This window comes from Vombatus ursinus, unplaced genomic scaffold (genome assembly GCF_900497805.2).
Source record: "Vombatus ursinus unplaced genomic scaffold, bare-nosed wombat genome assembly UNPS02004596.1, whole genome shotgun sequence".
In the NCBI taxonomy this organism is placed as follows: Eukaryota; Metazoa; Chordata; class Mammalia; order Diprotodontia; family Vombatidae; genus Vombatus; species Vombatus ursinus.
Window position 1 is genome coordinate 1,955,409 of NW_020944374.1, and position 15,158 is coordinate 1,970,566.

At 41.5% G+C, this 15,158-nt stretch overlaps 1 protein-coding gene across 6 annotated transcripts in view; it reads right to left on the reverse strand.

Moving 5' to 3' along the window:
• The window catches only part of THOC2 (THO complex 2), a 96,305-nt gene extending 95,328 nt beyond the window's left edge, over nt 1-977 (reverse strand). For 5 of the 6 annotated variants that reach the window (XM_027838549.1, XM_027838536.1, XM_027838530.1 and 2 more), the window contains exon 1: nt 814-915. In XM_027838549.1, the coding sequence (XP_027694350.1) occupies nt 814-899 (86 nt within the window). In that variant the 5' untranslated portion in view covers nt 900-915. Of the gene's footprint in view, nt 1-813 lie in introns of all 6 variants that reach the window. The other variant, XM_027838521.1, reaches the window with a different exon arrangement.
• Nucleotides 978-15,158: the final 14,181 nt, after the last annotated feature.

Here is a 15,158-nt window from a genome sequence, read left to right on the forward strand (position 1 = left end):
GGGGGGCGGGGGAATAGCAGAGAAAACTCGGCAGGGGGCGGGGAGGCGGCCAGAAATAGGAGAAAGTCGGCGGGAAGGGGGGGGAAACAGGAGCAGGAAAAACTCGACTGGGAGGGGGGAGCCAGAAGCAGAAGACATTCGACCGGGGGGGGGCGCCACAGGGAGACCAGGAACAGAAGAAAATTGGGGGGGGCAGCAAGAAAAGGAGGGTGCGGGGAGAGGGAACCAGGAGCAGGGGAAACTCGGCTGGGGGCCCTGGGGAATGAGGACTTAGAAGCTGGGGAACGCGGCAGGGGGCCGCGGGGGGTGGGGGAACAAGGATCGAAGGGGAAGATGGGGGCGCCGGGGAGGGAAACCGGGAGCAAAAGGGAGTTTGGGAGGAAGCAGAATCGGGGAGGGAACGCGAGAGTAGGGAGTTGGAAAAGTGGGGTCGAGGTGCGGGAGCGCGGGACAAGGAGAGGACCGGGAAATGGAGAGCTGGGGCCTCAAACTGAGGGAGCGCTCCGCGACTCGCCCAAAAAACACAGAGCGGGAAGCGCCAGGCCGTGCCTGACAGACTTGAAAATCGGAGGGGAGCGGGCTCCCCTCTACAAAGTCGGGGCGGAGGCCCAGGGATTTACCCGGGGACCGAGGCCTCTGGACTTAGAAAGTCCTCACAAATTCTCCTCAGCCGCCGTCTAGGGGGGGGGGGGGGGGGTGGGGGAGGGAAGAAACGCCGCCCGCCGCCCGCCCCCCCAAAAGCCACATCGAACACGAAAAACTCTCGGGGCGCAGCATCGCGCCCCGATGATCCCCTGGTCACCGTTTACTCACAATTCGAGCTTGCCCACTTTCTCCCAGTTTTTTATCCACTCGTAGGGAACCACCGAAGTCGCTCCGCTCGTCGTCGCCGCCGCCATCTTCCTCTCTCGAAGAGCTGGAGCCCGGATGTATAGTGAGGGAGAGAAGGTCAAAGGTGAGCACCGCCCACGGGGCATGCTGGGAGCCGCAGCGCTCGTTCACCACCTTCCCCGCCTACCAGGCTCCAGAGCCGGCCCCACCCCCGCCCAAAATCGCACCTCCCCGCGAGGGCGGGCACGAGCGAACGCGGCCGCGAGCCCGCGCTCTTGGGTTTTCCTCAGGGGAGGCGAGCTATCTGCCTCACCGCCTCCCAGGGAAAAAAAAAGGAGCGGGAACGAGGAAAGCCGCAGTGTCTCCCACGCTCGCCGGTCCGCCCACCCCGCCTCCCTCCGTTTCTCCCAGTCCCAAGGGAGCTTGTGGTGGGAACCCAGCCTCGAGCTGCGTCTGCCACATGTGCAGCTGCGCACAGTGGGGGCAATCATTGTGCAGGGTCTCAATCTTCCTCGCTCCATGCCTCAGTTTCCCCCTTTCAACACAAGTGGAGCCGACTGGCTCCCAGTGCTTCCCGCCCCTCTACCGAGCTGCTTAGGCTAGTGTCTAGCCAAAAAAAATTATGGAAACAGTCCAGGCAGAAGATGTCCTTTAAACATCTATTAGCAACATGGTCCTGTAGAGAAACATGAAAACTTGAAAGCCCCATAATTTAGACTTAACCTGTAAGAAAGGAAACCCTCGTGGAGATTTTAATTCCAGCTATGGCTGTTAAGGGCTCTTACGGTCCAGCATCCTAATACCCTAAATCCTTTCTTCTGTATTTTAATCTCCCCCTTTAGAGCTCTAACATTCTGTGGTCCTAAGACTTTTAAACCCTTCTCTTGGCCTCGATTTCTCTCCACTGTAGCAGGACTAGGTTGAACTGTCTCTAAAGCCTCTTTCCACTCTGACATCTTGCCCCTAAATCCCTTCCCTGGTCTATATCTCAGTTGCTCCCTTTTTAACCGAAGATGATGGGAGTACCTGGTCTCTATGAGCACTAAAGCTCAGACATGCTGTGATGTTCATTCTTTTTCTTTCGCTATGAATCTCCATTTCCTCCTCAACAACAGGAGTGTTTCTAGTCGGACTCTAAAAACCCCTCGTAGCTCTGATTTACTGTGATGTTGAATCCTTTCTCATTCAAGTACCTCAGTTTCCCTTTGTGTAACAAGGCTCATACTACACTTGCTTAGATTGCTGACATTCTGAGCTCCTACATTTTTCCATTCATCATGTAAACTTTGTTATCTCCCTTAACATACAGGGAAGCTTAGAAAAGATAACTTTCTAAAGAAAATTCTACTTTTGTAACAAAGATAAACTTACTGAACTCATGTTTTGAGAGGTCCACAGGAAGGAAGAGATTTAGGACCACTGGATGTTAAGACTGTCCAGAAAATAGAAGGGGAAGGGAATAAGAGAAGGGGGGGAGAGATAGAAGGGAGGGCAGATTAGGGGAAGGGGTATTCAGAATGCATGCCATCTTAGGGTGAGGGGAGGGGCGAGATGGGGAGAAAATTTGGAACTCAAAATTTTGTGGAAGTGAATGTTGCAAATTAAAATTAATAAATTAATAAGACTGTTCAGAGCCTTGTTAATAATCTAGTCCACAGGTTATTAACGTGGGGTCCAAGATCACCTGCTTTCCGGGATGATACCTCCCTTCAGTCCGAGGAAGTCAGTTGTGGAATACAGTCCGAAAGAAGGTTCTATGTGTTTAAATATGTTTATTCTTTGTCCTGGGCAGCTATAGAACTTTGTAGTTTACAAAGTACTTAAACATAACATTATCTCATTTGTGTTCATCACTAAACTGTAGAGAATTTTTTGAAAAGATATATACAGCAGTTTCTGTTCTCAAAAATATTACCATGTAGTTGAAGAAACAAGACTGATAGGTGAAAATCAGACGACAATATAAGCCAGAATATAATTGAGAAGATTTTTATTATTACCCAGGTCTTCTCATTTTTGATGGGGTTAAGAAAGAAGCAAGTTATCCAGCTATTTTTGTTTGTTTGTTTTTGTTTGAAAAATGAAATATTTTAGAAACACAGATTGACAGTAGAGACACAATTCAAAGAAAATAAAATTTCCCTAACATTTCACAAAATGTGCTTACTGACAAAGTTTAGCTAGAGAAAGAGTAGGATTTTTTTTATTTTTATTTTCAGTTCCAAATTTTCTCCCTCCCCCACTCACTAAGAAGGCAAGAAATATGATGCCCATTATATATATGAAGTCATGCAAAACATACTTCCACATTAGCTATATTACAAAAAAAAAAGGAAGAAAAATAAAGAGAAAAAATAAGCTTCAATGTGCACTCAGAGTTCATCAGTTCTTTATCTGGAAGTGGATTTTTGTTTGTTTGTTTTGAACCAAATCTGTGATTTCATTAACATAAGGAACTCCTGAGTAAGAAAGCTCATTCTACCAGTTCAAGGGGGCACCTACTCTGCAATTTAAACAGTCACCTAGAGCACTGGCAAGTTAAGTGACCTATCCAAGTTCATACAGCCAGTACATGCCAGAGGCCTGATTTAAGCTGTCATCATTTAACTGAAACTGCCTTCTCCAAAGTTACTAATGATCTCTTAATTGTTAAATCTCATGGCCTCTTTTCAGTCCTCATCCTCCTTGACCTCTGCACAGCCTCTGATAGTGTCCGTCACCCTCCTAGATACTCTCTTCTCTCTGAGTTTTTGGGGCACTGCTCTCTTTTGGTTCTCCTCCTACCTGTCTGTTCCTTCTCAGTCTCCTTTCCTGTATCTTCATCAAGGTCAAGCCCATTAAATGTATATGTTCACACACACACACACACACACACACACACACACACACACACACACAGGGTTCGATCCCAGGTCCTCTTCTCTTCTCTGACTATATATTATTTTACTTGATGATCTCTCATTGATTTAATCATCACATTCTCAGATCCATTTATCCAGCCTAAACCTTTTTCCTGACCTCCAGTCTGGCATCTCCAGCTGCCTATTGAACATCTCAAACTGGATGTCCTATAGATACCTCAAAACTCAACATATTCAAAACTAAACTCATTACCTTTCCCCAAACCCTCCCCTCTTCCAAATGTCCTTATTACTGTCAAAAATACTGTCAAGAATACCACCATCCTCCCGGTCACCCAGGTTCAAAACCTAGGTGTCATCCTCTACCTTTCATTTTCTCTCAGCCCCTCTATCCAATCAGTTGCAAAGCCCTGTAATTTCTACTTATGCAACATATATATGTATATATATATATGTATATATATACATATGTATATATATGTATATATATATGTATATATACATATGTGTATATATATACATATGTGTGTATATATATATATACATATATATATATGGAGAGAGAGAGGGAGAGGGAAAGAGAGGGATGATATAAACAGATACAGAGAGATATATACACATACACACATACACACATACCCCGTTCTCTGCTCTGACACTGCGGCCACTCTGATGTAGCTCTCACATCTAATGTACTGCAATAGTCTCCCGATTGTTCCCCCACCTCATCTATCTTCATTCCAATCCATTCTCCACTCAGGTATCAAATTGACCTTCCTAATGTACAGATCTGACCATGTCACTCTCCTATTTAATAAACTCCAGTGGCTCCCTATCACCTTCAGGTCAAGTAGAAAATCTCTGTGTGGCTTTTAAAGCCCTTCCTAACCTGGCTCCTTCCTACCTTTCCAGTGTTTTTCTACTTTATTCTCCTCTAAACACTCTATGATGCAATGACGTGGGCCTCTTTACTATTACTCTCCCAGAATCCACCATCTCCTAACTTCTACGCTGGCTGGCCCTCATGCGGGAAATAGTCTCCCTCCTCTACTCTGCCTCTTGGCTTCCTTCAAGGGGAAGACTTCAAGTCTCAGCTAAAGTCTCACCTTCTATAAGAAGCCATTCCCAATCCCTCTTCATTGTAGTGCCTACCGTCTGAGATTATCTCTGATTTCTCCCGTGTATATCTCATTTATACATAGTTGTTTGCATGGTGCCTTCCCCATACTTCAAGTCCCTTGAGGGCAGAGACAGTTTTTTGGCTTTCTTTGTGTCCTCAGCACTTAGCACTGTGCCTGGCCATAGGCACTGATTGACTGACTGACCCTTCAGGGTCAGGGTTGACTTTCTGATTCCAAGGTCAGTTCTCTACCCACTGTGCTGTACTGCCTCCCTTCCCCAAACCTTTTCTATTTAATATTTTGCTATTTCCCAGGTGGATAAAATGGCTGCTTATTGTAATTGAATATTGATGTTCAGATGTAAGCTCATCCTCTCTAGATTCACTGAAAACATCTTTGTGATAACCCCAGGAATAGACAAGATATTATGGGCCTCATTCAGTTGCCACAAGGTTCTGATTTCTTCTACTACTAAAATAATAATAGCTTGCATTTATTAAGAACCTACTCTGTGCCAGGCTCTTTTTAAATATTATCTCATTTGATCTTCACAACAACCCTGGGAGAGAGATGCTATTGTTATACCCTTTTGACAGATGAGAAAACTAAGGCAGACAGAAATTAAGTGACTTGTTCAAGGTTACACAGATAGTAAGTATCTGAGACTGAATTTGAACTCAGGTCTTCCTGAGTTCAGTTCTTTATGCACTGTACCATCTAGCTGCCTAAAGTCTGCTAGGTCTTTATATTTTGAAAGTTTCATTTCATGACTATTCAGCATAGCGACAGCTATTAAAAACATCATTGTAAATTTATTATTGTTGGGGCAGCTAGGTGGCGTAGTGGTAGAGCACCAGCCCTGAAGTCAGGAGGACCTGAGTTCAAATCCAGCCTCAGACACATAACACTTACTAGCTGTGTGACCCTGGGCAAGTCACTTAACCCCAATTGCCTCACTAAAAAAAAAAAAAAATTATTATTGTCATGATTATGATTATTTTGTGATGCAGGAAATAAGTACTGTGGAAGTCAAAGGAGAGATAAATGTGCGGGCCATGGGGAAGTTCATGGGGAAGGCGGGAACTGACCTGAGTCTGGAAGGATTGAGACTACAGTTGCCTCCAGGGGCATGCTACAGCCAGCTCATATTGGCTCCAAGAGCCAATTGTTAGGGGCATCTGGGTGGCCCAGTGGATAGAGCACCAACCATAGAGTCAGAAGGATCTGAATTCAAATCTGGTCTCAGATACTTACTAGCTGTGTGACCCTGGGCAAGTCAGTTAACCTCGAATTGCCTCCAAAAAAAAAATGGAGCAGCTAGGTGGTGCAATGGATAGAGCACCAACCCTAGAGTCAGAAGGCTCTGAATTCAAATCTGGTCTCAGATACTTAATAGTTGTGCGACCCTGGGCAAATCACTTAACCCTAATTGCCTCGCAAAAAAAAAAAAAAGCCAATTGTTAAATTTTCAGTGTGAGCATTTATACCTCAGAAATCAGAAAACACTACAAATCAAAGCTAGACTTACTGTTATGTTGCTTGTCTAAAATCAGGCCTGCACAACCTGCAGGCCTCGACTTAACACCACTTGTGGCATGCCAAAGGATATCAAGAAAAATGTAGAGGAAAACATCCTTTGTATACAGAGGAAATCCTTTGGCATGCTGGCCACAGGTTGTGCAGGCCTGGCCTAAACTTTTAAAAAGTAATGGAGAAAACCTTCATACTGCAAATTAAACTTAAAAGTGTGTCCAACATACATTTTCTTTCAGAGAGGCAGTTGTTAAACCTTCACCAGCACACCACTAGTTGCCATCATCTGATGTATCTAGAATTGTCCTCGTGCCAACTGTCATACTTGGAGAAGCCATTATTTTATGCTAATCAAACAATATCTTTCAGATCCATCTATAGTAACCACTCTTGTCAGTGGCTAATTAGATCTGATAAATAATAACAAATAATAATAGCATTACCTAATAAATAACACCAATGGTATAATTACTAAAGATCATCAACAAGTATTGGGTGCCTGTCCTGCCACTGACACATACTGCCAATGTGATCATGGAAAATCAACTTCTAAGTGTCCCAGGCAACTCTATAAAACTGTAAATTAGAGACAAGTTGCTAATCTGTATTGGTAGATAGAAGTTTCATACCAGAAATTTCCTGATACCAATAAAATCACAGGTTCAGGCTAAAAATAATGAGTTGATATTTTAAAGTTCACAAAGCATTTTACATTCAGGATCTCATAAAAGTTCTCTATCCTAACTTCTTTATAGTTGAAGAAACTGAGGTTCAAGTTAAGGAACTTGCCTGTGGTCACACAGATAGTAGGGATCAAAGATAGTATTTGAACCCAGACCTAGCATATCATGGACTACACCATACTGCTTCACAGCAGATATAGATAGATAGATAGATAGATAGATAAACAGACAGATAGATAGATAAATAGATGTACATAGACGAAAAGACATTCATCCTCTTAATTGGGAGGTTTATTTTGATTTGTTTTATAAGATCATTTTCTGAAGTATTATACTTTTGTTATCCTCCCAAAACCTTAGAACTATACTGTTAACATAAAAACTGAGATAAGTCCTTGAAGATCAAACTGGTACCAAAAAGTAAGTTGCAAATTATACATTTATTTTTTGGACATGGACAATTTGGGAATTTGTTTTGCTCAAATATATATGTGTGTATGTTTATAAAATTTGTTATAATATTTTTTCTTTTTTTCCAATGGGAAAGAGGTGAAAAGGAGAGAAAATAGATTTTTGTTGTTAAGTACAAAAAAAGTAATAAAACTTTTTTTGTTTCAGAAGTAAACCGTGGAGGCAAGATAGCCTGAAGGTGCTGCCAAAAATCATGTTGTTCATTGGGAAATTTTAGAAAAAAGCATCTTCTGAACAGGCTCATTTCAGAAAAACCTGATTTGTGTGGTCTGATGTTGAGTAAAGTGAGCAGAACCAGAAGAACATTATACACAGTAACAGCCATGTTGTGAGATGACTAATATTGATAAACTTAACCCTTCTCAGCAATACAAGGATCTAAGACATCTCCAAAGTCCTCATGATGGAAAATGCTATCCACAAAGAAGAAAGAACTATGGAATTTGAATGCAGATCGAAGCATGGTATTTGCTTTTTTTTTTCTTCTGTTGTGTTTTGTTTCCTCTTTCTGGTGGTTCCTCCTATTGGCTCTAATTCTTACTTACAACATCACTAATGTGAAATATGTTTAATAGGAATCTTTATGTATAACCTATACCAGATTGCACGCTGTTTTGGGGAGGTAGGTGGGGAGGGAAAGGGAGAAAAATTTGAAGCTCAGAAGCTTGTGGAAGTGATTGTTGATTATTCAAAATAAATTAATTAACAAAATTTTAAAAATTTAAAAAAAGAAAATAAGCATCTTCAAAACTGAAGACCATTGTACATAATGACTACAATAACTTAAATGGAGGAAATACTACAAGGCATCTGAATTCATTAAATACCATCACCAGTCTTGATTCCAGAGGACAACATGCTTTTCTCCTCTCTTTAGTGAAGGGGGGAACTAAGGTATGGAATGTTGCATATGCCAGATATGATTAATGAGTCAGTTAGTTTTGTCTGTTTCTCTTTTATAAGGCTGGAATTCTTAACTTGGAGTTCATGGACTTTTTTTTGTGGAGGCAAACAGTTAAGTGACTTGCCCAGTGTCACACAGCTAGTAAATGTCTGAGATTGGATTTGAACTCAGGTCCTCCTGACTCCAAGGCTGGTGCTCTCTATCCACTACAGTGCCACCTAGCTGCCCTGGACTTTAAAAGAATATGTTTGCATAACTATATATCAGTGTGATTGGCTTCCTTGGTCTTTCTATGTATTTTATTTTATGCAATTAATAATATGATTCTGAAAAAGGGTCCCTAGGCTTTCTCAGACTACCAAAGGGTCCAGGACCCAAAAAAAGTTAAGAACCCCTAGGACTGAGGAAATACTGGTGGGGAAAGGGAAGGCATCAGAAAGTAACTGGGTTATTAAAAGCCCAAAAGATATCAATAAAGCTTTTGTTATTGAAGGTTCTTCCACATTTGAATTTAGCAAGTGTCCAAAAATTTTAGAATTCCCCAAATAGTGAGTCTTTTTCTAGCTAATCTTTCCAGAATTTTCCTTAGGCGAAACAAAGCCTAAAGGCTAAGGAGTAAATGTCTCAGAATTCAATGTAGAAAATTTAATTTAAAGATAAAATGCATATGAAATAATTAAATATAACATATATCTTGAACATCAGCTAAGTTGGTTTTTTTTGACGGGAATGGGGTGGTTGTAGAAATTATAGAGTCCCACAAGTACCATGGAGGGTGAAGAAAGTAGACAAGAAGAATGCAAGCAAAGAAATGGAAGAAAAATTGCTTTCCGTTTCATCAAAACAATACGTATGTTTTTAAAATATATGGATGTAAGGAGTGTGCCCAGGCCTGAATCCCTCTTATACCTCCTTAAGGAGATTTCCTTAGATTCTCCTTTGTTAAAGATGAAAGGTTTGGGAACAATCTTACTCCTTCCTTTGTATATTTATTTGATTACTTTTGTTGACAGTTGTTAAAAAATAATTAAGAAAAAAGGAGAGTTAGATACTGGAGCTAGAGAGCTGGAAAGAGACTCCAAGTAGGTTCCCAGGATGGGGCACCTACACATCCACCAAGCCCCAGGATTAGTAGCAGTGGCCTGGTAAGAAGAGGAGGTCCTGAGCCAAGTCTACCTGGACCCAGCAGGGGAATTCTTGGATTGACTATAGTTAACTCCTCCATGAAAAAAACTACCCCAACTCAGCTCTCCTACGTGAAGAACAGATCCATAGAAAGCCTTTCTAACTGATATGTTTATTAAAACCACCTAAAAAGTGAGTTCCTGGGCTCCCATAAAATCCCCACAACTATCTTGGGATCATAAATCTAGAGCTGGAAGGGACCTCACAAGTTATTTAGTCTACTCCTTCCCCCTCATTTTACATTTACTGAGACCAAGGGAAGAAAAGTAACTTGCCCAAGGTCACACAGAAACTAAGTAGCAAAGTCATAAATCAAATCCAGATCCTCTAAGGCCAAGGTTAGTAATTAAAATCACACAGGATGAGAAGATGTGGATGTGTTTTAATCTATACAATCAGTGAAGAACTGCTCCTGTTACGGAGAACACAGATCCATTGAAGTACATAGATCTATGATATTGAGCTAGAGTAACCTTAATGATTACTATTATCATCAATAATAATAACACTAAAGATGGCCACTTTTAGCACACCTTGCCATTTGCAGAATGCATTCCTTCCATTATCTCATTTGAACCTCACAAAACAACCCTGTGAGGTAGTACCATAGGTATTGTTATCCTCATCCTGAGGCTGGCCAACAGCAAATTAAACCTATCTTAGATTGTTGAGTTTTCAAAGGTAATTTTTGTCTCTAGTGGACTCCTGAAAACAACCCAAAGTGGCAGTGGAAAATTCAAAGGAATCATTCCTTTAATTAAAGGTAGATACAATCAAGAAAATGCCCATTTGGACTTTTGCCTCTGAGAATCATGTACTTAGATGTGATGTCTGTACTGCCTATAATCATACCCACTTCTCAAACTGGGATAGGACTGCTCCCAGATGTTCAGGTTGTTTGCTCAAGAAAAGAGATAGCAGCTCCTCCTGCATAGCACTCTGCTGGAACTCTCCCTCAGAAGGTCAAAATGAATCCCTGCTCTTTTATATAAACTTTATTTCTTTTTCTTTCTTTCAAATTAAATATAGGGTAGGGGCAGCTAGGTGGCGCAGTGGATAGAGCACCGGCCCTGAAGTCAAGAGGACCTGAGTTTAAATCCGGCCTCAGACCAAACACTTGACACTGTATGACCCTGGGCAAGTCACTTAACCCCAATTGCCTAAAACAAAACAAAACAAAACAAAAAAAAAAACAAATTAAATGTAGGGTATGTGTTGTATGTTCCTATAAGATGTGTATATCCCCATCTAAATATAGAGACTAGAAGTGTAAGGGTAAGCATTGATAGATCTCTCCAAAATCTTGCCCACTCTTCTCCAAGGGAGACAGTGATTCCTGCCTTGAGGGGAGCAGGAAAAGGGACCATGAGACTAACTGTTCTGTTCTCCAAGTCTCTGAGAAAGAGGTACTAGGGGCAGCTAGGTGGCACAGTGGATAGAGCACTGGCCCTGAAGTCAGGAGGACCAGAGTTCAAATCTGGCTTCAGATACTTACTAGCTGTATGACCCTGGGCAAGTCATTTAACCCCAGTTGCCTCCAAAAAAAGAAAGAGGTACTAGACTAGAATCTGCCCCCTAAAGACTGCTGGTCTAGAGATACAATCAGTTCAATCCAAAGCTGCTGGCTTGTCTACTCACTACTCCTTAAAGAAGAGAGGTATTAGAAACATCTGTGCAAGAGCTCTGCCTGCCACCAGGGGAATGTCACCTTAACACTACCAAATACATACATTTTGTGTAGCATAGGGAGTGTGGTTTTTTTTAAAATATATCACAGAAAAGCTTTATAGATTTCTAAAGCATTCAGTCCTCAAGATGACCCTGGAGGCAGGCAGGGAAGGTATTATCATCCCATTTTCAGATAAAGGAACTAAGGTTCTAAGGTAGTAACTTGCCACTTAGTGGTGGAGACAAGATATGGCCTTGGGGCTCACTCTCTCTCCTCTTGGCAGAGGGGTATAGACTAACTAGAGGTGCAGGTGGGACTATGCCTTTTCTTTTCTTTTTGGGGGGAAGGAGAGGGAATCATACATTTTCAGATATGACCACGGTGTTCAATTGTTTTGCTTAACCATGATTATTTGTTACATCCCATTTCTCAAACACGAGGTCTAGTCTAAGTGATTTGTTCAGGGTTAAAGTTTTCATCTTTTCTTAGATTCCTGCATTTGCATTGAGAGGCAGAGGAGAGCTGTCAAAAACTAGGCCAGCAACACTTTGAGTACAGCCCAAGCCAGATTAAAATGAAATTGGGAAATATTTAACAAAATAAATTAAAATACAATAGAACACAAATAATGTGAAAATGTGGTTTTCTAAGTCAGTCTGAGGCCTACAAGGATCTTTGTGTACAGTTTAGTGGGCCCCGTTTTATTTGAGTTTGTCACCACTGACGTAGACAAAGCAAGCATAGTGGCATCTTCAGTTCCATCTCCAGGGTTGGAACTTAACCTCTGACCCTTCCTTCATTTGATCTTGCCTTCCAGTGTCTGTGCTTTGGTCCTATGTGGGAGCGAGAGTCTATGTGGCATCTTAAATGGCTGCAATAACCAGGTTTTTTTTTTCTTAGCAGGTCATAAAGGTAACTTGGATCATTCACAGAGAAGCTCTGAATTTCTAGCAGGGCTCCAGAAGATCCCTATCAGAGTAGGCCATCATCATCATCATCCTTAGCATTTCCATAGTGCTTAAAGGTTTGCAAAGACCTTTACAAAAGATGTCTCACTCAATCCTCACAGCAACCCTGGGAGGTAGGTTCCATGATTATTATAGATAGGAAACAGAGGCAAACAGAGGTTAAATGGTTTGCCCAAAGTCACACAGCAAGTAAGTATCTGAGGCTGAGTTTGAACTTAGGACTCTCTGACTCCAAGTCCAACACTTTTATCTACTGCACCCCTAGCTGACCATGTGCTGCTTCTACTGCCTCAAAAACCACTCCACCACTACATATTGGCCTGGATAATGCATGGCCCTTTTCACTGTGAACATTTCACCTTTTGCACCTGCTGCCTACAGAATCTTCAACAGTAGTGAATTGGGTCATACCTGAGTGACTTGGGAAATCCTGCAAGAATGTTCAGTTGGCAAATAACGTGAAGAAGTGGAAGACAACGTCATTTTGGCAGTGAGGCTGCAGGCCCTGGGCTTAACCTATGGCAGTTCTACGGGCCTTTGCCCCATCTGATCAGGCACTAGCCACTAAAAGGGTAAGGGGGTGGTTGTCAGAGGCTGCGGCTTGCTGTGGCAGAAGGAAGAAGATGCCACCTATAATTTCCATTTCCCAACATATCCTTTACCCCTTCCTAATCCAGAGAGCCATCCCTTGTAAGAAAAGATTTTTAAAAGGGAGAAAAGCAGTTCAGCAAAACCAACCAACGCATTAATCAAGTTCAACAGTATATGCCGTATTCTACCTCCATAGTCCTCCATCTCTGTAAAGAAGGGAATGAGGTGCAGTAATAAACCCAGGAGAAACTAAATACCATTCAAAATAACTATAGAAATAGAAATTCTGTTCAAAATAACTATAAAATGTGTAAAAATATCTGGAGGTAAATTACCCAGCACATCAAGCCCTGTATAAATGATCACTCTCATTTTGTACAGTAGGTGATGAAATTGAGACCCAGGGAGGTTCATTGACTTGCTTATAGCCATAGTAAATATTAGAGCTACTATTTGAACCCTGGTATCCTGACTCTACCTGCCATGCTTTTTATAATATATCAGCCTCCCCACCTGCCCTGCCAAAAACAAACAAACAACTTGAATAACTAGAGGAATATTTACTGATAATGGCTGGGTTGCACCAATATAATCAATTGATGACACTACCTAAATTAATTTACAAATGTAGTGCTATATGAATCAAATTACCAAGAGGATGCTATATAGAGCTAGACAAAATAATAACAAAATTTCATTTGAAGGAATAAATGGTTTAGAATCTCAAGGAAAATAATGAAAAAGGTAGGAATGATGGGAGAATAGCACTTCTAGACCTCAGAATATATTATAAAGTGGTAATTATCAGAATTACTTGACACTGGGTAAAAAAAAATAGAAAAATAAATCAGTGGAATGGGTCAGAAACAAACGAACCCGACAACCTAGTAAATGATAGGTGTGAGAACATAAATACTTTAAAAGAATGCAAGAGTTCATAACCTAGAATCTGTGACCTTGTTTTTTAAATATTGTGATCACTATAGTGTGATGTAATTGCAATAATAAAAAAAAAAATCTTCACCCCTCCTCAAACTTCTCATGGCACTCCCTCTCTCTACCTCTCAACTGAGAAATTTTCTCATATTTCATTGAAAAAAAATTGAGGCCATTCACCCAGATCTCCCTGTTCTCTCCTCTTCTTCATCTCATATCAACCAGATGCTTTCTGACACTCTCTGCATTCACCTGTTTCACATAATGAGGTGACCCCTTTCCTGACCAAGACAAACCCTTCTATATGCACAAGTGATCCCCTTCCATCCTATCTTCTCCAGCAGATGACCCCTCTAGCATCTCCACTCTCTCACTTTTCTTTAACCTCTCACTGTCTACTGGCTGCTTCTCTACTGCCTACAAACATCCTTGTCTTCCTCATCTTCAAAAAAAGCCTCACTTAAGCCATCTATCCCCATTACTATACCATATCTCTCCTTTCTTTTGTGGCTAAACTGCTTGATAAGAATCTATAATATCTATTACACTTATTATTATAATACAATATAAATATCTACAATAGGTGCCCTCACCTCCTTTCCTCTTACTCTCACCTCTCATCATTCAATTGAAACTCCTCTTTCCAAAGTTACCTTTGATCTCTTCATTGCCAAATTTAATGACCTTTTCTCAATCTTCATCCCTCTTCACCTCCTAAAGCCTTTGACACTGATGATCACCCTCATCTCTTTGATACTCCCTTCTCTCTAGTTTGCCCAACTCTCACCTAGTTCTCTTGTTTATTCTCCTTATCTGACCACTCCTTTCCAATGTCCTTTGATGGATTTTCATCCAGTTCACCCCCAATAACTATAGGTGTTCCCCAAGGCTCTGTCCTGGGCCCTCTTCTCTTCTCTGTATATGTTCTTTCATTTGATGATCTCATCAGCTCCCATGATTTCAATTATGTCTATGCTAATGATTCTCAAATCTACTTATCTAGCCCTAACATCTCTTCAGACTTCCATTCTCTCATCTCCAACTGCCTTTTAGACATTTTGAACTTATTTCCCATAGACGTCTTAAACTCATCATGTCCAAAACTGAACTCATTATCTTCTCCCCCCTCCCCAAACACTCCCCTCTCCCTAACTTCATTCTTACTGTCCAAGGCACAACCACCCTCTCAGTCATCCAAGATAGGTGTTAGTCTCTATTCTTCACTGTCTCTCACTCCCCTATCCAATGTGTTGCCAAGGCCTGTCAATTTTACCATTCTACCATTTCTCCTATATACACTACCTTTTCTCCTCTGATACTGCCACCACGCTGGTGCAGGCCCTCATTGCCTCCTACCTAGATTATTGCAGTAAACTGCCGGTTGGTGACCCTCCCTCAAGTTTCT